The 26886-nt window shown below is 41.8% G+C and overlaps 1 protein-coding gene across 1 annotated transcript; it reads left to right on the top strand.

Moving 5' to 3' along the window:
- The first annotated feature begins 161 nt into the window (after positions 1-161).
- On the top strand, positions 162-26745 carry gng7 (guanine nucleotide binding protein (G protein), gamma 7). Its single transcript, XM_057333773.1, has 4 exons — positions 162-598; positions 4837-4893; positions 23026-23147; positions 23722-26745. The coding sequence occupies exons 3-4, from the start codon at positions 23067-23069 to the stop codon at positions 23845-23847; spliced, it is 207 nt and encodes a 68-aa protein (XP_057189756.1). The 5' UTR covers positions 162-598; positions 4837-4893; positions 23026-23066; the 3' UTR covers positions 23848-26745.
- Positions 26746-26886: the final 141 nt, after the last annotated feature.

Raw genomic sequence — 26886 nt, 5'->3', positions numbered from 1 at the left:
CCGTTGAGTCCTTCATCTCTCCGACCACCAAATGGTATTTTAAAGCAGATGCTGCACACAAACGGCTCTCTCTTCATGCAGAATAAGCGCTTGCGTCTGCAGATGTGAGCAGATACTGTGCACCAGCGCCCTCTAGGGTCAGCGCGAGTCTCTGCACACTGCGGTGCCATACGAGGCGAGCTTCGGAGCGCCCAAACGTGTTGCCTAAACGAGCCGTGAGACGATAAACAGCTGCGTAAAGTGCGCGTATTAGACCGGTCGGCAACCCAAAGTCCAAAAAAATCACATCGAGCAGCGAAACGGTCCATCGACGGACGCAACCAAACACGTTGTCGCTCGTTGAGGGTGGAGAGAGCGGATCTTGCAAAACTGATTGGTTTCCGATTTTACCGAAGAGCCGCCTTATTTGACTCAGAACCGACTCGGCTTTTTCCCAGGAGAGAAAAGCAAGTTTGTGTGCGAGGACGCTGTCACCAGCGGTGGGGGGACTGACTGGGTGGACACTGGTGCACGGAGGGGGTGGTGTTTGTTTGGTAGGGGGGCAACAATCTGCGCGAACCTGGCCCTTTAAATTACCTCCACAAGCACCGTGGACGAGGTGAGTATGCAACACGCTTTCATTTTGCTCCTTTCTTCAGTGTTCGCACCCGAGCATCCGTTCGCCTTGCCGAGCGTCGGTGTTTTTCAATGCGCTTTCGCTAGGCAGGGCGCGCGGCGCGCAACTCCACCGGTGTCACGAATCCGAAAGCGCTTGAATTTAGCGAGCTTTGTCCGGCGGGGCGGGCTTAATATCAGGAGCCTTTTGTACGTTATGCGTTTTAAATGGCTACGCTGGGGGAAAAAATCAAGAGGCCAAGATTGGCATTTGGGTGTTTGCGTTAAGCGAGCTTTAGTCGAAAGCCGGATATTTCCACTATGTTAACGGGCGCTTCCTGCGCCTCCTGTCAACACCTTTACGCGTTATTATAGGATGTTATTCCGCGAGCGCCCGGCGAGAAAACGATGGTAAGGCGTATCCATCGTTTGATGGAGTCTATGGAGATATAGGCAGGCAGATGTACGTGGTGTACCGTTTGTCAAAATGCCCGCATTGTCTTGTGAGCAAGGCCTACCAGCAGCAACAGAAGCAAAATGCTGTGCGTTGACTGCTCTTCTGCGTCGTTTAAGCGGGATTTATTGTCGCGATGCCATGAAGACAAATTCGCGCGAACGCAGTAATGTTCAATAGTTACGGCGAGCGCTTAAAAACAGCCGAACATCACATACATTAGTCGCACAGGCCTGCTTTTCCATGCATTCGCGCTGTAGTTTACTTATTGGGTTGTGCATCATTAATACTGTGACACTGAAATCTTTTTCACAGTTAGGAGAGACCTGTGAAGACACTATAATCTGTTATTTACACTATAATGAAAATGATTTATCCTCAAAACATATCTCTTTTACACTATAGCTGTTATGTGATACATAGCAAGGGATGTTTCGTTTTTTTCCTTTAAAGAGAACTCTCAGGAATTCTAAACAGGGCAGTGATTTCGACAGAAAGTATTTGATGCGCTCCGGTCAGTGGAACGTATTATATTTGGAGAGCTGGTGGACCGCTTCTGTTGACTTATTATAGAACCGTGATGTCATGAGGCATTATCGTGATTTTCAGCAACATGACCATACTGAGCCACACCACACACTGGACATAAGTAGATTCCTACCTACACTTGTGTTTCAAAGCATGCTCTCGTAAAGAGCATTTTCTTTGATCATTTACTCATCCTCGTGTCATTCCAAACCTGCGTAACTTTGTTTCGTCTGCAGAACACAACAGAAGATATTTTGGAGAACATTGGTGACCAAATAGCTTTTGCCCTCATTGACTTCATTGTATGCAGACAGACATTTCTCAAAATATGTTTTTTTGTGTTCTACAGAAGAAAGAGTCATATGATGACAGATCATTTATTTTAGCACAAACTATGCCTTTTTCATGCTATATATTGAACAAGTGTTTCAAGTAATGTTGCCCTAGAAATGGAAGTACCACCCCCTGCCATCCATTTCGGGGCGTATGCATCTTAAAAGGTCCAATGTGTCATTTTTTGACAGAAATGCAAAATAATGTACATAACTATGTCTTCGGAGACCTTACATAATGAAGCGTCATGTTTTTGTTACCTTAGAATGAGCTATTTCTATCTGTGTACACGGCGGGTCCCCTTACATGGAATTCACCATGTTGTTTCTACAGTGGCCCTAAACGGACAAACCGCTCAAGAGAGCGTTTCGTAAATACGTTATCTCCTTCGGCAAAGAAGTGAAAACATGAGGACATCTTAGCCCTGTGTCAGCCACCGTAGTGCTTAGAAAGGATTTTTTTTAACATCGATATGCTTTATTTATATTATTCTATAGTTTTGGAATCGGGCTCTGTACTGACCTGTAGTTGGCAGATATTTGTCGATGTTTTTGAAAGTGATTTGATTATTTCCAGGAAGAAATATTGCCACTTTATAAAAGCTCATTTTTGCCCCCCAATTGTACATATGTCTGTGTGTATATTTTGCTTTTTTTTAAACACATATGAGTTAACAAACGGTCAAAAGTATTTCAAGTCATTCAGCTCGGGCTGTTCGGATGTCTTGAGGTGACCCAGATTTTCCCTGTGTTTCCAGGGACCAGCAGCTCATAATTACAGCTGGATGAACACTCGGTGCTAATTACACAATCACCTCACTCACTCATTCCATAGCAACATAATTAAAACATACATTTCATCTACACTTCTATGTAAAGTAACAGATGGTTGGCAGAATGTTTCGGCTGGTTCTGTTTTGCTCGTCTGGGATCATACTCTGAGCACTATTGAATGAGATGAGATAAATTATTCATGGGGTTTGATTTTGGCGCCTCATATCGCTCATTGTACTCATGGCCTGACTTGTTAGAAATATTTGTTTTGACAGCATGAATAATGGTTATGGCCGTAACGCACATTATTTCAGCATCTGAAGTTCGATAAGAAATTATATGTTGGAATATTTTCTTTTGAATACAGTATTATATATTAATGGAATTGGATTGCTGTGAACTGTGTCGTTACTACAACATTTCCTTAAGGATATATCCAGTGTGGCATTTACATTACATAATGACATTTATGTGTGTATTAAGGTTCAATAAAACGGAAGGAAGGCGGCGGGAACCGGTGAACATTTAAACATTTTAATCAAAAATAAATTGAGTCCCAATGGCCCCAGCGCCTGGGGGTATGGACTGACGAGACGAGAGAACGGAGACGGAAGCACCAGGGGCGGGAGAGGGGAGAGAGGAAGAAAAAAATAATTAGTCCGGTACCCCGACACGCTGTCGCTCAATCCTCAACCAGCCGAGAGGCTCTTCCTCGCGGTGCCATGCGGTGGTACTGGACGCTCCCTCGCTCCTCCTCCGCCCCCTGGCGGCCGGCGATGGCTCCTCCGGATGAGGGCAGCCGGCAGGAAGTCCCCCGCTTCCTGCTCCTCCCCTACACGGCGGATGGCAGCAGGCTCCGGCCCATGGCAAGCGGGGCTGACTCCTCCGCTCCCTCCCGGAAGGCAGCCACCCCACCTCAGACCCATGGGCACGACAGCGAGGTCCTCGTGTCCTGGCGGCCGGCGGTGGCTCCTCCGACTGAGGGCAGCCGGCAGCAGGTCCCCCGCTTCCTGCTCCTCCCCGATCCGGCGGACGGTAGCAGGCTCCGGCCCACGGCAAGCGGGGCTGACCTCTCCGCTCCCTCGCGGATGGCAGCCACCCCACCTCAGACCCAGGAAACGGCGCGAGGTCTTTGCCCCATCCGGGCACACGTGCCATCACCACCGCCTCGGGCAGCCGCTCGCGGACTTCTCTCGTCCGCGCTGCCCGAACTCTTCGGCACCGCGATCCCCCTCAGCGGCGAGGACTCTTTGACAGCATGTCCCTCCTTCCTCCTGGGTTTCGGCACCACTGTAATAAGGTTCAATAAAACGGAAGGAAGGCGGCGGGAACCGGCGAACATTTAAACATTTTAATCAAAAACAATTAACAATAAACAACAGTAAAACAGGCCGGCAGCCCCTCACGGACGACTGGCGGCCACACTAACATAAACAAAACTTAACTAATGTCCGGGCCCGGTCCTCTCTCTCCGTATGCTACTGCCGCTCGGCCTTTTATGCTTCCGATCTCCTCCGTGGGAGATACGAGGCCGGTGGCGCCCAGCTGACGCTCATTATCAATCGCATCACCGGCCTCGCTTCCTCCTCCCACGGCTCTCGTCACGCCTCCCTCGTCACAATGTGGAACTAAACATGGGTCGTTTTAGTAAGTAAGTCCATGGGTTTGTCAGTGGTTGCAAAGAGCGGCACGATTGTAAAGTAAAGATAGTGTTGATAAAGTGATTTGATGCGTTAAAAATTGCGAATTGACTGTGACCGTATGGCTTTGTCAATATACATGAAATAGGGGTAGAATTTACTGTATATTGACACTTGGTTGGTTTAAGCTTTTCTGAACATATTGCTTTATCGTGATTATAGAGGGATAACAACAAAACCTCACAGATGACCGTAGAGGAGATTAATTCTGTCCGACTACTGAAAATGGATTAAGATTTTAATCTGTATTATATGAATTATGTGAGTGGCCTTGCATCAATCGGCCTACACTGCCCCCTAGTGGACCGATGTGGAATTTCTCAAAGCATTCGTTTTCCCCCTTGGGTTACACATTATTTTTTTTGTTTTTTTGATTTATTTATAGTATTTTGCTAGAGTCACTTGTTTTCTCGTTCTAATACCTGATGTGTGGCCGTATGTTTTTGTTCCACAGATAAGTTACCTGCAGGTTCCTGACTCGGCTTTGGTCTTCAACCTCTCCATCATCCAGGTAAGGCCAAGATACAAGTAATAAAAACCAAACTATGAACGCAGATACATGTTATGCTGACAGGGAGCTATACGTGCAGGACTTCGTGTTATTTAATGCAGCACAGGCACTTCCATATTTTGACCACATGGTGGTGGTAATGCACAGCCTCTGGTGTAGTCTCTGCAGCTGCAGTGAGCTGTATCCATAGCAACCGTCCAGGTCTGAGTCCACAGTGCCCTCCTTATGGCTCAGTGCTGATATAAAGCCAATTGATGTCTACATGCCTCTAAATTGCACATTGCTTGTGATTGGCCTTTGTTTGCACATGATATTGATTGGCTTAGAGTTTACATGTTTTGATTTTAATTCTGCACATTTACCAAAATCACTGAAACGCTATACTGACCGTTGTTTGTAAAATGTTTTGGCATGGAAAGTTTCAGATTGTGTCTCTCAATGTTTTGCTGTGTAGGTGGGGTTTTTTGACTGTATGGTTTAGATCCGGGGTTTTCAAACTGTTGTCCGGGGACCCCCTGGGGGCCTCCAGAAGGATGCAAGGGGTCCCCCAGAAATTTCCTAGGAAAAAAGATTAAGCAAAAAATGATCAAAGTCCACAGTGTTTATCTGCATTTTTTGATATAGTTTCCAGAATTGTTTATATTTGAATCTTTCTAGTGAGTTTTTCTCACTATAGTTTCTTTTTTCGGAAGTGAAATTGTTGCCGACTATTTAGGTTTTGAAACAATGTGTTGTCTTTATAATATTCTATTTACTGTTTATCCAGCACATTTTTAAACGTTTCTTTACACAGAAAAAATATAGATTTGATATTTTATAAAAGGGGTCCCTCGCAAAAGGTTAATCATATTTGGGGGTCCTTGGCATCATAAAGTTTGAAAACCCCTGGTTTAGATTGTTTTGCGTTAGTACTAATTGTACAAAAACTAGTAATGGGCTCGTTTGAGTTTATCTGTCCATAATCTTTTTTTTAGACAACATAATACTCTTGACAACGCCTCAGATTTAAAGCTGCAATCTGTATAGTTTCTCTCTATATCACCATGTCTGTTTCAAACATAGTGTTTCAGGTTCAAAATATGATAATATTTCATAATATCATTTTGCATAATTGTGTTTAAATGTGTTGAAGTCAAATGTCGTCAAACGAACATTTCTAGTGACAATGATACCAAACCGCTGAAATTATAAATCATTATTATAAGCTTACTCTTGTGAGTTGTGTTTAGGTAACGAGACAGTTTTCTATACTGATGTTTTGTGTACTCGCTCAATATCAGATTTTTGTTCATTTTCAAACAAACAAAAAAATGGATTGGCGCTTTAAATGATGTGTAATACATAATACACGTTACATGAATAGGCCTAATGTATACATTTTAGAACAATGAGTCATTCTCATGCAACATGACAGCAGTCATTTTAAATATAAAACATATAATTCAGTAACAAAGATTATGAAAAAAAGATTTAACATAGGAATGAATTATTTTTGTATTTTATTGTGTTTTCTGCTGAAAACTCATTACCGCAACACACATAGCTATGTCTGAGTGCATGACGTGTTTTAATTTAAACCAAATAAAATTAAAATGTTCTGAGCACGTAATTGGACGTTGTACTAGATGTTCTCAAATGACAAAAAAACATATGAAGAGTTTGGTTCCAAAATGAGATAACTTTTTTCAAAAATCATGTTTTTATTATGTCATCGTGCTTTTCTTGTGTTTTCTTGTGTTAGTTAGCTGTATTTTTTGAGTTATTATGGCTTAAATCAAAACAAACCAACTGCAGTTTGATTGGAATGCACAGTAAAAGAAACATGATTTTTGAAAACATTTTAAAACGGAGTTATCTCACACAATAAAGTTGAATAATCTCTCGTCGGACTGCGTACACGACAAGCATACTGTGGTATTGCCCTTCGTTACGGTAATGAGATTTTTTAGGTCTTATTTAAAAAAAACTTTTGAAATGAATGTTTTAAACACATCAGACCTTGTTTGCAATGCCTAGAACGGAATTTTGTTGATGCTATTATATAAATACAGTGCTGTTACTGTCAACTGCATGTGATGTGTTGACGTGCAGTAAATCCTTTGCACCACAGGGTGGCGGTATAGGACCTCCCTAGAGAAGCTCTTTTGTTTTTCTCTCTAGTTACTTTCTGCTTTGTCTAGACGGGTGAAACCTCTGACCAGATTCCTGCTGTCTTGCGTCAGCTGACTGACTCACAGAGGCTGGGGGAAAGTGTGGGGTCCCGCTCGGAAAAACATGCACGAGTAAAAAACACCTTCCGAGACTTCAGTCTGGACTGCACACAAACACAGCATCTGGTTTTACCCACAGATGAGATTTTTTTCGAGGGGCCGACAGAACGTTTTTGTCACGTGCTGACTAGCAACATGTCCGTGAGTGATGGACTGTTGGCCTGTCTCACTTTACATCAGACCTGTGTTGTATAATTCCATATGTAACGTATTACATGTGCCCACACATTGCTGGGGCATGTGACACGATTGTCTTGAATAATAACTTAAACCATTGAGAGTGCAGTGACTAAAATAAGTTCAGAGACATTTCTGTAGTGCGACAGCTTTGGTAAGGTTTTGCAGCGTTGGAGGTTGTTATTAAACAGTTGGATGAGTGGTTATGACCCACACTTAGGACCTTCGCTATCTGTGCTGTGGAAGAACTGAGCTGTTATAAAAGGCTTGGAGAGAGAGAGCGACTACAGAAGCGTGTGGTCATGATGACTGTGCTATTTGTGTAGTAAGCTTTCAAAATATGAGTCAGCAGCTGCTCCAGACTGCTGTTTTCTCCCTCGCAGTGAAGTGGGTGAAAACTTTGAGTGGCAGACGTGCACATCGGGGCTTTTTCCCCCTCCGGTAGCTCGTATGACAGGTGTCAGTGTTGCATAAACTCTTCCTCGTAGAGATCCTGTGGGATTTGTCTTGTAACAGCTTATGTCACTTCTCCGAACCTCCACATGTTATTTATTTATTTATTTATTTTAAAGTTTTACTTAATTAATATTACATATAGGAATTTATAGTCTGTTTAATATTTGAACTGTGTTTCTCTCTCCCTTATCTTAAATGTGTGCTTTAAATGTTTTGCTTATAGTCAATATGTTGAGCCCAGTCTCATGAATTGCGTATAAATAACACGCGCGTTGCATTATCGTGAAATACGTACGGCAAAGTTCGATTTTGCGTGCATTAATGCGCCTATTTTTGCGTGCATATGATACGCCAATTTGGCAAGCATTCTTTATTAACTGGCAATTTGTCTTATTAACCAGTCCCCAAACCCTAAACCTAATGTTAGCGTGCGTGCATATTATAACCTCTACCCTAACCCAAACCCTAAACCTAACAGTATTATTTTAATTATTTCAGTGTTTCCTCTTCTTGTACGTTTCAAAATGGCTGCTCTCCAGCGAGGTGCACGCAAACATTGGCGTATCATATGCACGCAAAATCGAACTTTGGCGTACATATTTCACGATAATGCAACAGCGTGTTATTTATACGCAATTCATGAGACCGGGTTGATATGTTTTATGTACAGTACAGCTGCTTTGTAACAATGAAAATTGTAAAAAGCGCTATATAAATAAAGTTGACTTGACCAGGCTTGAACGCTTTGAGCGGGAAGAGGAAACGCAGTGTCTTGTGTGTTGCTTGGCGACAAAGCTCGAAAGTTTCTTTTGTAACTGTTTTTGGAGATTGAGTTTGCAAAGCAGCGTGTCAGATTTGGTCAGAAACCTACGTTAAATGATAACCATTGCAGGGAACTGTTGACTAAAACGGTGGTGTGTCTTGGAATTATCAAATCTGGGAGCCAACGTATAATCTCAGCAAACCAAGCAAAATGTTTTCAATTTAACTACTAAACTTTGAACTATTACTAAGTTGCTGGTATCTTTGATCATATTTACAAAACTATCATGGCCCCCAAAATGATTTTGCTTTATGAATATGAAAACATTTTATCTATCAAAAGAAAGAACAGAGCATCTGGTTTAAACAACGTAAATGTTATGCTATTTTCATTCATTTTGTATCAAGGGTTGAATACAGTTTGGGTTTTTTGGCAAAGACTGTCTAGTTCGGATTTAGAATGATGATCGTAATGTGGACGGAGTATTCGCTTGCTTTTAGATCCGTAGTTTCTCTACTTTTTCAGAAGAGGCGGAAAAGCTCTTCCTACTGTATAACGGTGAAAACACAAAAAATATTGCACGAGTAAAATGAATATTTGGGGGGAAATGCACATTCGTTCTCTTTTAGTAGGGAGTAGTTTTGATTTTCCTTGTCATGGTATGAATTAGCGCTGTCAAACGATTAATCGCGATTAATCACATCCAGAAAAAAGTTTGTGTTTACATAATACATGACATGTGTAGTGTGCATATTTATTTTGAATTTATAAACGCATGAACACACATGCATAAATGTAAGAAAAATGTAAAATACAAAAATAAAAAACGTTTATATATAATTTAAATGATTTGTAAAGATAAATAATGTTTTCTAAACATATATCCATGTTTTTGTATGTGTTTGTTTTTATAAATACAAAATGAATATGCACAGAACACAGACATTTACTATGCAAGCACAAACTTTTATTTTGTATGCGTTTGATAGCGATTAATCATTTGACCGCGCTAGTATGAGGTTCTTTCAGTATTAAATTATTATTTGAAGTAAAAAAATACAGTATTTTTAGTGCCATTTACTGCAACAAGCAAGTAACTGCGCAACCCACTTTGGGGTTGGGTATTGTTTGAATTTTTCCAAATCAGATTCTGCTTATCATTTCCTACTATTATCGTCGATTCCAGAGTTGTAAAAATGCGAAACATTAAGATATAACCCTGTATGGCCATTTAGCCTGCCTATTGACTGGTTTGCACAAAATGTATGTATTTCTGAATAGCATTTTGACAATAAAGTGAAGTAATGTACGTATGTTAACTATACTTGGAATAAAATCTCTACATTTGCTTTACTGCAAATGCAATAGTTAAACTACGGTTACTACAGTAAAAATACGGTTAATTTTGATTTTGCAGTTCACAAGTTAACAGACGCACATTTCTGTCTGAAAATGTGCACACGGGATTTGATAAACTAAACGTAAGGATCCGATTCCAGAATCGTAATTGATTTTCAATTCCCAGTTCTATGTGTGACCCACAGTTTGGAAACCCCTGGACTAAAGCAATATCAAACTCGCAAGCATGCTATTATAATAAATACAGTGGCGTGAAAGTCATGACACGAATACAAAACACTCTTGCTAAAGTATGCAGCACGTTTCTATCTATTTTACAGTATGCCCTGACAGAGGTTAATAATGGTGTGCGTCTGCAGTTTGGAGGTGCAAGCACACACAACAGCCCATCATAAATAATGACTAATACATGTTATTTGGACATGATGACAGACGAGTCCTTCTGCCTCGTTCTGTGCTGCTTGTCTTCACCGCGGCCCCCTCACGATCTCCTCGGCATTTACGTGTCCCTATTCAGCGGAACCGTTGCCTGCATTCCTCGCGTTCTCTCCTGGCTTGTCGTTAAAAAAAGGAACATCATGTGGGAGAATGTGAGTAACGGCCTCTGCTCCTCCACCCGCCTCTCCCTCCATTGGTTGATGGGTTGCTGTGATCACGTACTCCCCAGCATAGAGATCAGTAGTCTCCCACTCTCACCTCCATGTGTGCATGTTTACTCCACCGCACCACCTCCTCCTCCTGTATAACAGTTTATTCAACGCTGTTTTATTAGGCCAAATACCCGCATTCTTTGCATATTTACAGCAATCTAAAGTAAAAATAAGTGCGCGGTTAATGGAATGCAAATTTGGATTTGGACTCTTTGCTGGTCCTCGCATATTTGCATCATAGTTTTTCATCCGCGTCTAGGCAACACCGATGGTTAAAGGATGTATGCATGTTTTGAATTGTTGGAATGACTGGAAGGTTTAATGGAACACTGAAGCGCGACAAGAATGCCGTTCTCATGTGTAACGTTCCTCTTGCTTGATTAATGATTCTTTCCTAGAAGTGCTGAAATGTCCTGTTTCTTTGAAAGAGCTCGGATTGGTTTGGTTTGCAGAAACCGAAAGGAACTGTTCTGGAAGGGTATTAAATGTGCAAGTTGATGATTCGCTTCAGGACATAATAAACTGTTTATTTTGTTATTCGTTCTATGTTCGGAGTCATTTGATAGCATAATCTGTGTCCCACTCGTGGGCCGTCTTGTCTGGTGTACTAGTTCAGAGCTGCTATCTGTACTGCTTTATAAACCTTTGTACATTAGCCACATCATGATGTCTTATACTGGAAGTTCGTTTGCTTGATGATCATTGACATTGCTATCGTTCAGCTTTCCTAATAGCTAGATAAGTCAGCAGATATATTCAAATGGTGGAATACGGGCTGTATGTTAGTGTAATACTGGTCTTGTGAATTGAGGGTGCTTTGAATCGTGGGATAGGCCGTGTCATGTGTTTGGTATGACATGCATATAATATTTAAACAGTTTGTATAGTTTGCACGCACTTTTTGTAGGCATTTGATAAATTTGCAGTATTCAACTGCAGTGACCCCCAATGCAACACGACCGTCGGGATGTAATGATTCACTGTGATTTACGATGCTGATCTACGAAACGATTTATTTTTACAAAATGAGTTGAGACAAATTAGAATTGGCCTTTATTTTCTTCTCAAATGCTGCACATTTCTTTGTAAAATAAAAATATATTTTATGTCAAGAAACAAAATTAAACTGCAATTTTAAAATGAATTCCAAATCAAATTAAAAAAAGAATAACACAAAAGTCTCTTTAATATAAACAAGCTAGGACTTTCTTGGATTTTTTTACATTGAAGACATATCAGCAAATCCACGTTTTCCAAGCTTGCAGTAAACACAGCGGCCCCTGCTGTTCAAAACATGTATTGCGATTCCAAAAAACATCAACCGGCTTGAATCGTCACATACTATAATCAATTTTCAACCGCCTCACGGTGAATCGTTACATCCCTAGTTGAAGGTGAAGATATTTTGAGACACAACTATTTAAAAAAATGCACAAAATATGCTTATTTAAAAAAATTTTTTTTTTTGACAAATATTGTAGAGCTTATAAATAGGCATTATACAATATGTGCACAGTGCAGTAAGCTGTACGCATGCGCTTTATTCATCAGCCATTTAAACGGCACTGAAAGCACCCAGGTGTGTTATTGCAAGGCTTCGGATTTGGAGATTACACAGACTGAACCCATGACCGTTAGCGCCCAGGACTCATCAACTTTGACCCGAGTCTGACACAAGTTGACCCTTCTCATGACTGGACAGAAGAATCTCCTCCACTCTCCCCCTCCTCAGGTTATCATGGGACTGAGGTGCTGCAGCTGACACCTGCCCATTTTGTCACCAACACACCAGAATTCTTCAGTCAGCCAGCCAAACACTTGAAATAGCAAACTTCTTCCCCGACTCTTTCATTTATCTACTAATTACGGTGCCTTTAAAGGCTCGGACGATATTCAGATTTTAGGCTTGGCATGGATCCTTTCCATTGTTAGTAATATGAAGATTTCCTCTCGTGCTTAAACAAGTAGGTTAAGCTCCTGGAGCACTGACCCAATTTGAAGGGCCTTTCCACAGACGGTAAACGTCTCTACACTGGGGAGGATTGGAGGGAAGAGGTGTGGCTTCCCAGCAGTAAGTCCATGGCCAAAGGTTTAGCATGCACACATCAGGTTTAAGTGATGCAGAATATAGCAAGAGTGAGAACATGTAATTAAAGACCAGTTACAGTGCTGTATTCTGACTTTAATGTTTTTTTTTTTGTCTTATGCTAAAATGGCAACTCTTTTATTTGGTGCATTACAACACTTGACTTTACTAACTTCTCCTTTCTAACTGGCCTTATTATATCGCACATATTATGGCATGGCCAGGCTGTTTATTATCAATGGGTCATTTAGCACCCCTTTCTTTCAGGCCATAGTTTGCATTCTCTGTGCAAGCTCTATACAAACAGGGAGCCAATTACAGTCTTGGCACTGAGGGTGGCTTGTTTGGGAAAGCAGGAGCGAGGTTCGACACCTGCGCAGCTGATATCTGCAGCAGCTCCTCACAGCTGGGCTCCCATTGGGACAGGCACGGACCCACCCAGGGCCTCCTCCGGCATGCATGTGAACCGCCTGCTTCACGCAATTTCACGACAGAGGTGCGAAGTGACCTGCCATATATGTTCCTAATGCCCTGCTGTTTTAGGTCGTGGCAGACGCAGAGAATGGCCGTCGACCGGCTTGGAACAATGTTTCCCATTCTCTCTCTCCCTCAATTATAAAACCACAGATGACATGGGCACTTTAATAAAGCTGCTTCCATTCCTGCCTTAGTAATTATTAAGATCTGTCTCCATTGCGAGTCATGTGCAATTGATTCCATGTGCCCCAGCAGGGACTGAAATGTTCCTCCTGCACAATAATGACTTGTTCTACCTGGTTTGAGAAAGTATAGGTTTGACTGGCCATATAAATCTGAACGGTCTCTGCTTGGTGTAGCCTTCAATTGAATATCGTCTTTATAGGGATCTGTTCTGTTTCTTTGGTTGCGTAGGTTTCGTTTGTGTTTATATACATAAAATCAACATTAGATGAATAGATATTTAAAAGAAATGCACTGTGTATTGACATGGACATAGTTTGTTTTTTATGGGAAAATGTTGAAATAAATGGCGAAAGATAAATGGAACAAGTTACATTATTGTTAATTAGTTAAATAACAGTTAACATTAACAACTTACATTAATGTTAATAATAATTTGATTATTTGACAAATTGAAAAAATAAATAGCTAGAGTAATTGATTATTAAAAACAAGGTGGATTGATCGATTAATGAAAAGAAGCGAAATTAACCGATAAGAAAAAATCTAGATTAATCGATTGATAATTAATTGTTAGTTGCAGGCTTAGTCGTTAGTCATTTATTTTAAGACGGCATAATATTTATTATGTGTCTATGTACCATGTCATAGTCATCCTGGAGGTCTGCATTTGTGTTTGAGAACTATACTGAGTTGTGTTTTTGTCTCACGTTTTTTTTTATTTTTATGCAGCGCTTCGATTAATGAAAAGAAGCGAAATTAATCGATAAGAAAAAATCTAGATTAATCGATTGATAATTAATTGTTAGTTGCAGCCTTAGTCATTAGTCGTTTATTTTAAGACGGCATAATATTTATTATGTTTATATGTACCATGTCATAGTCATCCCAGAGGTCTGCATTCGTGTTTGAGAACTATACTGAGTTTACTGTTTTTGTCTCACTTTTTAATTTATTTTTATGCAGAGCTTCGACACATTATGTGCATGGGGCACAGCGGTCAGCAGTTAGCAGAACTTTGGCAGTTGTGTTGCATCACTCAAGTTGTTCTAGAGAACTGTATGAAGAAAGAGAGATTAGCTCTCTAGCAGTGTAGATCAGCACAATGTCACACCCTGGTGCTGTAACATCAGATAATAGACAAAAGAGGAAGACTTTCCCAGTAAGGCTTTTGACCATGCATGGCAAGGGATCTTTCTTATAACTTTGGACAGTTTGCACAGGCGTTTAAAAGCTTTTTGCAAGCATCCTGCAACATTTTATACCACAGTTAACTGCGTAGACTAATGCAAAATTAGTTTTCTTTTGATCATTAGGGCAGATGCTTATCCGTAAAACTTGACTAGCGTTCCCAACAGTGCTGTCGCTTTTATCAGAAGCGTTAAGAGCAGAAGAGGAAAGGGCGTGCACGGGCTCTTGCGTCATAGGCTGCCTTGACCGGCTGTGTCTCGCGTCATCTCAAATATCTCCCAACCTCCACACATGGGCATTCCTGCAAGGACAGATCCAGCAGAACGCTCTCGGCTTTCAAACCAGTCCGGGTGGTTTGGAACTCCATGATAAACTTCAGATTGTAAACAAAAATGCTTTCACCACATGTCTTCGATATTCACAATACGCTGCAAAGTTAGATCAAACGTCTGCTCAGTCATAGGACCAGAACATGTGCTATATTAGGCAATGGACGCGTCGGCTCAGAATCCCCTGCCACTCACGCTTACTGGAAGCTGCGGGTCGGGCCCCTCAGGAGTTCCCCACTTCCGTCTACGTGGTGTTCTCTGCCCATATAAGGAAGCGGATGGAGGAGGAAGTCGGCTATTGAGAAGCCGGTTAGTCAGATTCTCTGCTTGTTTACCGGCTGAGCACAATGGTTATTGGCAGCTGGCTCTCACCTCAAAGGCTGTGTTTGCGTCCAACGTGCATCAAATGGAAGCCACGTGTTTGCACGAGTGACCCAGGGAGTGAAAAGACCCTCTTACTCACAAAGGGTCTCATAAGCATGTGCAGCCTGCCAACTTGTGAATCATGAAAGACTCGGGCCGTCTTGTAAACGCGCAGTTCTCAGAATAGCTTGAGGGCAAGAGACTGTACTTTGTTTGTCGCGGTGCAGATTGTTATCAGGTTGTGCACCTTCCTGTGCACGGTCCCGTACAGTGTCTCACAGTTTTTCTAGTTCGGTCGTCATGAAATCGAGCGTTTCTTTTTGTCACATGCTTTTGTTGCATGTACGCATCCGTAATGTAAAAAATGTCACCAGTGAGGTGGATCCGGAGAGGGTGCGTCTCTCCCACACATACTCTCTGATTTGACTAGATGCACTTCCTGACCTCAGGCTCCAGTCGCCCGCATCCCAGGCGCTGTTGGGACAAGTTATGGTTCATTTCTCCTCCTCCCCACATTTGAACCTCACCCTGGCCTCTCTCGCACAGTCTGCAAAGAGACGCCTCCTCCCTAAAACCTTTCAGATCTTCGCTGAAGAAACCCCTTTTCTGACAAGTTGTTTGGTGGTGGCGGGGGCTGTTGTGTATTTTCAGGCCTGGCTCTAAATTGATTATTTTCCCAGATAGCACAGCCACGTCTGCTAAAGATCTGGGAAACATCTGCTGTGTAAAAACATCTGATAAACGTCTTAGAAAGGGCACATTTACATGCATTCTATATCATGAACATCTTACAGACATCATTCAGACGTCTATATGACATCTGACAGCCGACGTCTGAAGAGACGTATTGCGAATCAGCAAATGATGTAAATGCAGACGTCTTCCAGATGTATGTGTGCCATCATGGTTTTGCTAGAGTGAACTGCTAAAAGATTGCATAATATACTTGAAAAAAGGAAACAATGCATATTTTGTTGACTTGTTTCAACATGCTTTTGCATTCTCTTTCGGTTATGTCCGTATTGTTTCCGCTGATCAATGGGAATATTTCATATGGTTTCTGTGAAAGAATACGTTCTTTTATGACCCCTTATGTTGGCTATTGTATGTTGTTTGCATTAGTATCCTATTCATGCGTTTCAGTGCGTTTGATAACAGGATTTCTAGTCTCAATAGTTTCTTGTAGTCTGAGACACAAACTGCATTGGACGACATTCCTGCAATTCCTCTGACTAGTTAAACAAAATGCCTAACCAACCATTTTTGCACCACTGGACAATTTAATGGTATTATCATGAAGTGGCTTGACTAAAGCGAGTCATAGTCTCAAATCCCTCTGTTGTCCGCTCCACTGTCAAACAAGTTTCTGACTGGGTGTTGTTGGTACCACCGAGTGATGCACGCACATGCAATGCCAGCTGCACCTGTCTGATCAAACGTTTGGCTGGGGTGTTGCCCACATTGCACCTGTCCCGACTGCAAGAATTCAGCATCATCAGCGCAATAGTAATAAAATTGTATCGACCAAACTGACTTTGGGACTTTTAGTATTAGAAAAGGCTGCAAAACACTCCCAGAATTGTCATTGTTAGAGTACCGGATCATTTTTTTTTGACACAACACACGTGCATGACAGAAAGGTAATGCGTCTGCAGGACAGACATTGTATATGCCCGTCCAAACAATTACCTTCCTCTTTGGTCATTTGTCCCTCACCAAGACTCAGGCTGTCTATTTTTCTGTCTGTGTGGTCATGAGACGGTCTGTGCTTTTGTCTCTCTATTCATACATGCTTGTCCCCCCCCCCCCACACCCATGCTTACATTACTGAGACCTGGCTGTGCACATGCGTGCTATAGTGAGCAAACGCTCCATCACATCATCTCTGCTGGGAGATGAGAAATCCCATTTATTTTTCCCTTATTTTTCCCTTCACTTCCCTCCCCTTGTCTTCCCCCTGTTTCTTGCAAATGCGCTGATATACTGGAATCTCCTGTCTAGCAGTTCTGACATTTTGCTTGGCAGCGGATCAAGCGGTGCATGTTTTTCGGTTTCTGATTCCTGTAAGGAAGCCGTTGAGAGAGTTTATTAAAGACAGGGGAGGTGGAACAATAACAGTGGCCCTTGCACACAGCGCTGTGCAGTGTTATTGAACTGTCATTAGTAACATAAGCTCTTATCTGCTGTTCATGAAATGTTCCCTTGTCAATAGTCGCAGTGTTTACTGTTGCTTACAGGCGAGAAGAGGAAATTAAGAGCATTTATGGACCGGGCTTGTTTTGACTGTAAATTCTGGTTGGTTGAGTTGCATTTAAAGGAATTATACAATTTAGATAAACGCACACCTGACTGCACATTCTATAACAATGCACGACAATGCTATGAGGCATACAATAATAAGCTATGTTACTTAGCTTAATATAGAAGAACTGTGCCATTAACTAACTATGCTAACCGTTAACAAAGATTATAGACATTAGAAAAGCTTTGTTATTTTGAACAGGGAAAAGTGTGACGCTTAGTACTTGTCAGTCATTGCACATGTGCAATAGCTAAAGCAACATGGCAAAAAGGTTTTAGTGCAATCTGACCTTAACGGTCCAATGTGTATTTTTTTTTAAAGGATCTATTGACAGAAATGCAATATAATGTACATAACTATGTCTTCAGAGGTGTATAAAGACCTTACATAATGAAGCATTATGCTTTTATTACCTTAGAATGAGCTATTTCTATCTACAAACACGGCGGGTCCCCTTACATTGAATTCGCCATGTTGTTTCTACAGTAGCCCTAAACGGACAAACTGCTCTACGGATCGTGTTTCGTAAATAAATCTCCTTCGACAAAGAAGCGAAAACGTGACGACATCTTAGTTCTGTGTCAGCCACTGTAGTGCTTTGAACGGGAGGGGTGAAGTGAGCCGTTGGTTGCAATTTGCAACCTCACCGCTAGATGAGAATATTTATGGTACACTTATACAATACAATACAATACAATACAATTTTATTTATATAGCACAATTTAAAAACACCCGAAGGTGACCAAAGTGCTTCACAAAAAGACGATGATCAAAGTTTTAAAACACACAACACAAATTGTCAATTAATAAAACACAAGCTGTAACATAGGCGAAGGTAACTTAATGCCAAGCTGTACACACGCTGTAACTTAATGTCAGGTTTGGAAGTTGTATGAGGCACTTTTGCACAATATTGAAAAAAAATTGTGATATGCAATAACGTCGTTGTGGTATACTATATGATAGTGCTAAAGTTTGTAAAATAAATTAAAATAGTATTAATATCGTAGACCATAAAAAAGATGGACGACACGTTCCCCAATTATTCCACTGTAGAAAATGAAGCCTTAACTTTTCATATATGGCTGCTGACATATTACACTGATGACATCATTTGGAGTCAGAATCTGTGCATTAGTAAGCGCGAGCTAAAGCCGTGGTATCAAAGTCCCACCCATATTCCCCAATGACTCAAACGGAAATTAAGAGGTCGGCCCCTTTTTATAACATCTGATAAGTAACTAACACCAAACTTAGTTACTTATGACTAAGTAACTAAGTTACTAGTAACTAAGTTATGACTAAGTAACTAAGTAACTAAGTTATGACTAAGTAACTAAGTAACTAAGTTATGACTAAGTAACTAAGTTACTTAGTTACTAAGTAACTAAGTTACTTAGTAACGACTGCCCCTGACTGGCCTAATGGTTAAGAGAGTCGGACTCGTGACCAAAAGGTTGCCGGTCGGATTCCCAGGGCCGGCGGGTAATGACTGAGGTGCCCTTGAGCAAGGCACCTTACCCCTACTTGCTCCCCGGGCACTGCAGTGATAGCTGCCCACTGCTCCGGGGGTACGTGTGTTCACGACTTGCTGTGCCTGTGTTCACTACTCTCTGGATGGGTTAAATGTGGCGGTCACATTTCGGGTATGGGTCACCATATCTGACTAATAGGTCACTTTCACTTTTCACTTATTAGAAAAGCAAACTCTTGAACCTATATCAGCATCATACTAACGAAGTAAAAACATAACAGAAACCATTTTTGGCAGAAAAGTATTTGAAGTGCAATATTTACATGGAGAGGGCAGGGTTAATGACTTATATTGCAGCTGCAGCCACCAGGGGATGATTAAACTGCGTTTGCTTCACTTATTGCAGCTCATTGCAATATTGAATACTGCGATATATCGATATATCTTGCAGCCCTATGAATGGCATCCAAAATGTGGATATTGACTCATTTATATTGACTTCTTGTTGTGTAAAAGTATTTCACACATGCTGTAACAAACGTCAGGCTGTGGTCACCTGCGGCCTCGTGCAGACCACAATTCCATTGGCCACAAAAATCAGTTAGTCTGATGAGAGTATGAGACATCTTCCCCGGTCAGGGCCGTTGGTCACAATCCGTTGAGAGCCAGAACACTCACTTTTTTCCCCTCTCTCCCCCCTCTTCCCCTCTTACTTCTTGTTCAGAACAGTCATTTACGGTCTTCCCGCCAAACACTGCGCCTCAGCCAAAAGGCCGGCAGCGTAGAAGCATGGAGCCTGGTGACTAAACAAGTCGGCACGATGCCATCAGGTGGCCGTTAGAGTTTTTTTGATTTAACACCACATTGTGAGGCTTGATTGGAAAGCTGGCGGGTGCTGCCGCCTTGCTTTGAACTAAGATTGAGCTGCACATATCCAGGCAGACTGCGACTGAACACTGCGGCTTAGAGCAACATACTGCAGAATCTGCATGCTTCACATTCTCACTTGACCACTGTTTACATCCTGCGTCCTACATGTATCACTGCTCTTGGCTTGCAGGGGAATACCAAAACACTACGGGGATATACAGATGTGGTATTATTGGGACCGTTTAGCTGTGGGTTAACCATTTGGGATTTATTTGAAAGAAATGCAGGAGAAGATGAAAATTTTACTAAAACGTTTGCTAGGTGTTTTTATTATTTTAAGAGTAGTAATCGTATTGTGACGCTCTTGTTCAATGTTAGTGTTTCCATTCACCACAGTGTTTCAGTTACTTTTTTGGCACAGAATATGCGACTGCATACATGTTGAAGTGGCTTAAAACAGCACAAGCAATGAAGGGTGGGGTGCAGGTTTCTAATGAAGGAAAAAACGGCCGCTCGGCCCCCCCCCACCTGAATTCCACCAAGAGGCGCCTGTTTAGGAGAGTCCGCGCGGCGCTGCAAACCGCGCAGGTATGCGAAAAAGAAGTGTGTGTGATTGCACGTTAGTCTGCTTCCAGCTCAGAGAGAGTGAATGTGTGTGTTGGTCATGGGCAATGGTTAATAATCCTCACTTGCTCGCAGCGGAAAATAAAGTAACGTGTGGTTTTAGGGTGCTCGGTGGTGCCTTGTGACTTGGCCTAACTCTCTGTAATTTACATTTACACATTTGCACACGTTTTTTTTTTAATTTAATACAAAGCGGCTTTCAGTGCATTCAAGCTATACATCTGATCTGTATGTATGTTCTATAAGTATCAAATTTGAGACCTTTGTGCTGTTAACCCATTTCGTCATGGAGCTCATTCTGTTAGAGCATGGCGCTCGCAACAGCAAGGTGTTGGGTTCAATCTCAAGAATGCACAACTTGAGAGGATGAACATCTGCCAAATGCATGCGGAAAAATGTAAATAAGGGATTGCAAATTTGAGGAGAGTTGCATTATTTTGTATCGCGAAGTGTAATGCGATATTTTACATGTGTACAGAGCTGCACGATTAATAGTAATCGTTAAAAGCATTTTCCATCATTTTTAAAATCATTGTGATATTAATGTGTTAATAGTAAGCACAAAACATCATCTTGATATGATCATTTATATGGATGATAGCACGCTTTGAAATACGGAGTCACAGAAGTTCAACAGCAGAAAATTATAACATATTAATTGGCTATAACACATAATAATAAATATGAATGAATGCATTACAATAATGTTATAATAAATATGCTGAAGTGACATAATAAAAAATATGTCAACTGACAGAATAATCATGATTTTTCAACGTGATTAAATTTTTGAGCAAAATAATCGTTATGATCGTTTTTCCTATTCAGGGTTTCCACGGGTCATGGAATTTCTGGAATATCATGGATTTTAAAAGGTCTATTCCAGACATTGAAAGTCATGGAATTTTTCTTTTTTTGTCGAAGTCATGGAACCTCATGGATTTTTGTTTGTCACATTAAATTTTAGTTTCCATTTATCGAAATGTCATTTTTCTATACTGTATTTTTTTATCGTGTTTTTAACACATTTTTGCATTTTGTTATGGTTATCTTTAGCGCCATTTTACTCCCTTCCTGCTTGTCACCTGCCAATCACTTAAGTCAAATGCAGTCACCTGTACCTCTTAACTAAGGCAAAAGGCCAGGAAAATGTACATTTCAAGAGCTTTGGTTAAAAAAACGACCGCTTCAAACTTGTGTTTCAATCATTATAGGTCATGGAAATTCAGCTTTTTAGTCAGTGAAAGTCAGGGAATTTGACATTTGGCTTAGAGAGGGAACCCTGCCTATTACCAAAGATTCTGCAGCATACATTCACCAGTCATCTCTCACTTAGCACTCAGGATGTGCACAGAATAGGGTTCAATGTCTGCAGCCTACGTGGTGCACTCCATGGCTCCATACATCCAAACCTTGTGCCAAATGTTTTCCTGTGTGGGTTTTCTTAAAAAATAAAGGAAGATGTGGTTGGAAAGAAGGAACCGTGCAGAGATCTTCCTTCATAAGGACTGTATGTTTAAATCAATGTAGCAATGTGCTGGACAGGGCTGCAGTTCAATATGCCGGTGCCTATTTCCTGGAATGCAGCAGGCCGTGAAAGAGACTGTGTTTGCCGTGTCAAGACAAAGCCCAGGCACTAAGCAACATGTGTTAAGCGCTACGACCCTTCTAGGAAAGTCCTGGAAAGCCAGGGGTACGCCGCTGGTTTAAGAGTGCGTGTGGAGAGCGAGAGGGGCGCTTGTATAAGGAGCGTGTTTGTGTGGAGAGAGAACGAAACCTTTCATTGCCTCCAGTGTTTCCTCTGCGTCTGCGGTTACTTTGATACTCGCCTCTCTGTGGGTGTCCTGTTATTAAACTGCACATTTTGGCGTAAGTGCTTTTTAAAAAGACCTCTCGGCGAACGTGTATGTGAAAGGCTTGCGTTGTGCAAGACGCTGTTTGACCGCATTCAAAACTGTTTATAGTTTAGATGAACTCGAGATAACGTCGCCTGTATTGTTACCTTAGTCGAGGTTTCCAAAGCAAGACCTTGAAGTTGCCAACGGTACACAAGATGTTCTCTGCACAAGGCGGACCCGCAACCTTATGTTCGCGCCTATTTTTGATCTTAACTGAACCGCTGTCGGAAATATAAAACTGCTTTTCCCGACACATTTAGCTTTTTAGCTGTTCAGAACACTTGGTCCAAAAACAAAGAGGGAGAAGATCAGTCGTAGAGCCTCGCAGCACAACTGCACCTGTTTTCAGTTGTAGAAAACTGATTGATGGGCGTGTTGATCTGGGTGGTCCAGACTGTGTGGTCAACGCTGTCAGATAGTTTCTGCGATATACATATTTACTGCGCTAAGCTGTTTAAGAGGTTTGACTTATTGAGAGACATGACTGTAAGTGAAATATTTCGCATTTTTGCCGTCCTTGCACGTGTCGTTTTGAGGCTTTTTGAAGTCCTAAGGATGAAAGGTTTTATCTCGTACTTTTATCATATACATCATCTGCACGTAGGACGTGCCTGAAATTCTGTCTGCGCTTTAACCGTGACGCAACTTTTTTCGTTGCAGAATTTTCTCCCTTTTCCTGGCACGATAACCGATGGCAGAGAATGTCGACAACTAATAACATAGCGCAGGCCAGGAAGTTGGTGGAGCAGCTGAGGATCGAGGCTGGCATCGAACGCATCAAGGTACATGCAACATTACAACTGTCAAGCGTCATCCATTTTGTTATGCATTCATTTCGCAGCGATGACTATACGTTATGCCATTTATCATGTGGCTGCTTGCCGAATAAATAATGGACATGAAGTATTGATTTGGGTTTACAATTACGATATGTGAGTAGAAGGAGATGGCAAAGCTCTATATGAGAGACAGCTAGCACAGTGATGTAGCATATCAGTTGCCCGAAGCAGTGTTTACTGATATAGTTTAGTGGTCTTTACGTAAGGATTATCACAGTGTGATCAGGACGCGACACAATGTGATGAGCATTCTGTGAAAATATAACCTTGATGTCTTAAATAATGACTGTGTAAGAAATGAAATGAGTAGGTGCGTCTCAAATTGTGCACTTATGCACTATTCTACGCCATTTTGAACATTGGGTTCGGGTAAGAAGTCGTTTGGGTCAGTTTGGGTTGGGTACCGATCTTTGGACCAGAGAGGACCAACGTATTGAGCTGTGAAAAGCAAGGTCAAATCTTGCAAGCCCGAAAAGACCAAAATTAAACCTTTTTTTCTCTCTGTGTTTCTCCTCAGGTGTCCAAAGCTGCCGCTGACCTTATGAGTTATTGCGAGCAGCATGCCCGCAGCGACCCTCTGCTGGTGGGGGTTCCCACCTCAGAGAACCCGTTCAAAGACAAGAAGCCTTGCATCATCCTATAGCTACTCTCTCTCCTCCAGCTATCTCAGTCCCAACAGCGCCCATCCCCAGTCAATGGGCATTTCAGTCCAACACTTCTTTTACCTGGAATCCACAGTATTGTCCAGAAAATCAATGCCACACTCTGTCAGAATAAAAACAAAAGGGGGCAATGTCTGAACACCTAGCGTCATGTAGCCCGGCGTTGAGTGCGTCTATATGAATGAATATACGCACGCATGCGTACTACACTTCACGCATATGGACTCACTTAACAGGAGGTGGCGGATTTTGAATTTGGAAACTATTTTCACAAGATTACACAGCGCAAAAGTGGCTGAGAGCATGTTTTTCAGTGCAGCGGCATAGGTGATAGAGGAGAGCGGTTACGCTGACTGACTAGCTGGCTAGCCCAGTCACACTGTGGTAAACGCTTCAGTTCAGTATTAACCCTGCATCGTTACGTTCGATCCGCAAGCTAAAGGTTCATTTTAGATTTGTATGGCCAAAATGGAATCCAGGTATCAAAACGGCACATTTACAAAAGGGATTCACGACATTAACCAGAGTTGCCAATAGTCCGTTTGTGAGCTGTAGTTTTTCTTTTCGTGAATAACAACAAGTTTTTTTTCTAGTCTTTATACTATATTTCAGAATACTCAGACACTAAGTTGTAAAGGAATAATTTTATATACCTACCTAATAACTCCTTCCCAGCCCCCTGAAATGGCAAACTCTTATTTCAGATGCCGATTTGAAGAAAAACCAAATGTTTGCAACATTTGTGGTCAGATCTGACCCCAAAAATAGTCATTATCCTTTAGTATCAGTATTTAAGATGTTAATAACAGAGGCTCAGCCCCGTTCGAACGTGTCATTTGAACAGAAACGTCCGAGCCCCGGCATCAGCTAATTATTTTCTCTAAAGCCAAACTTGATTGTAAAATCCACACAGAAGGGAAAAAAATGTACAAACTTTCTTTCGGATATGTTCAGAGGTGTTAACTTTGAGAATAGCTGTCTGGATTTGTTTGTTCCGATTTCTTCTTTCTATGGAAACATGGAATCTGGTCATTGAGTATGAAACTGTACAGTGTTTGATAACTAAAGCGCATTCATTCTTTTTTTGGTGGATGTTTTATCTTTTTGTAATCTTTGTGTAATATTTCTGTTTCCTCACCACTCATATTTAACCTTTCGGTTCGTCCTCATTGAAGCGATGGACGACTCCAGTGCTCTTAGATCGGTTACGCTGGTTACCTGCGTCCTTCTAGGGAATGTGGAACGGATTGTTGACACTGTACACACAATGCTGTTAGGTGCTCAGGCCATTGTACCTGTTCGATATGTTTAAGGCACATTTCATGAGGTGGTCTGTTGTTTGGATGTTCAGTGTTATGCAACCAGTCAGTGGGTTTGACTCTGTCTCGTGCAAAATTGAAAGATCGGTGGGGGCAAGGTCAACCCACAACACTGAATGTGTCCATATGCACCCAGCACATGATCCGCGCTTGCCTGGAAGTGTTTAAGGGGTGACCGCAGTGTGCAAAACAATCCTTGACAAGTAACAGTACAAAGATGAAGAGTAATGAGATTTGTGCCGAAACTAGAATCGCCCCATTGTCCCTCCTCATACGACGGAAAACAATGACGGTGCAGCCAAGTGGGTCTTGGGAATAGTGTCGTACTGTAAGGGGGATAAAGGGGGGCCTGTGCTCTTCACAGCCCACAGGATGTTGTCATCGTCCCTTATTTGGCATGACGAAGACACGTGTAGTGGTCACAAGTTGGTGTGAGTCATCCGGCAGGCCAGCAAACAACAGAATCTCATCTCTCTGTCAGTCAGCCTGCAGAGGACAGAGCCGTTTCGGTGACATCACTTCCTGTTTGGTGGAGCAGGATTGTTTGCGACATCTTTAGGTTGAAGTTGGTTTGATCACGGCGCAGATGTAGGGTTGTCGTGAAGTAGGGAGACTAAGATCTTGGATGGTCTTGCATTTGAAAAAGATACTTGAGATACTTTGGGAAAGGAAAAAAATGCAGCGTGTTATGAAACGAAGGGTTGTAATTGAAACTTTTTAAGTATTAGAAACTCACTCACTTCTCCATTGCTAACCGCATTACTACAAAGACACTTAGGGCCGAAGTCTACATTAGGAAAAAGCCTTTGGAGAGGTGCATTAATTCACTTCAGACGTGTAATGAGTGCTAAGCTAAAGGTAGCGCTCAAGAACGTTTATAAAGAAAAACATGACGTTTATTCACCAGATGCCACATGTGATGGTATATCACTTGAGCAAACACTGTGAAATTCAGCTAAATTAAGTTTGCTTATCAGTTATGAGTTCTCCACCCTCTTGACTCACAGTGTCGGGATGCACTGTGCTCCAAAGTATTATTTTACCCTTTAGTATGCTCGCACCACCTGTATAAGGTTACTCCTCATGCTTCGATTTAAAGACCACGTAATCGTTTTGCTCGCTATGAAACCCGATGTATGCAAGGGAGCGCGCTCATTTCCACTTTGCGTCGCACACGGCAAGAACAACTAAGGTGCTGAGAAGGCCACGATACCTTAACCTCGATTCCTCATCCCAAACGTCATTTTCACACCATCGCGCTCCCTCGTGACCGCGAGAGAGGAGATTTAGGCTTCGTGTGGGTAAAATCTGTAGCCGAGTCCTTAGCCAGTAGATTCGATCTCAGTCTGTCCCATTTCTTTGTGTTTTTTCCTGTGTATGCATATGTATCTTTCTGCCTTGATTATGAAGAAATATATCTATTTTTTGTAATTGTTCTTCTCGGATGTGCCATAAATCATGTTTTCTTGCACACTGTTAATATTTTGTGGATATTGCTGTTTAAAAAGGATGATATCGAAAAAGTAGATGAAATAAAGACAAAATGTTACTCTGCATCGACGGGAGCTGTCTCATGTGTTGTGCTTGAAAAAAGTGGCGTAGTCAGCCGGATCTCACAGGAATGTCTGAGAATGAGGTAGCGAATTCGTAGAAAACGTAGGATTGTTCGAAAAAAAACAATGATGCTCCACGCTGTAACCT

The sequence above is a fragment of the Triplophysa rosa genome, linkage group LG5 (assembly GCF_024868665.1).
Source record: "Triplophysa rosa linkage group LG5, Trosa_1v2, whole genome shotgun sequence".
NCBI lineage: Eukaryota > Metazoa > Chordata > Actinopteri > Cypriniformes > Nemacheilidae > Triplophysa > Triplophysa rosa.
Note: the sequence above shows the minus strand (reverse complement) of the source record. Positions and strands in the feature narration are given on the sequence as shown.

What these genes read in the sequence shown, in the direction of transcription:
- gng7 (XM_057333773.1), top strand. Translation starts at nt 23,067, where the DNA reads ATGTCGACAACTAATAACATAGCGCAGGCCAGGAAGTTGGTGGAGCAG. An exon ending in CTGGCATCGAACGCATCAAG is followed by an intron (nt 23,148 to 23,721) that starts GTACATGCAACA and finishes GTTTCTCCTCAG; the next exon opens with GTGTCCAAAGCTGCCGCTGA.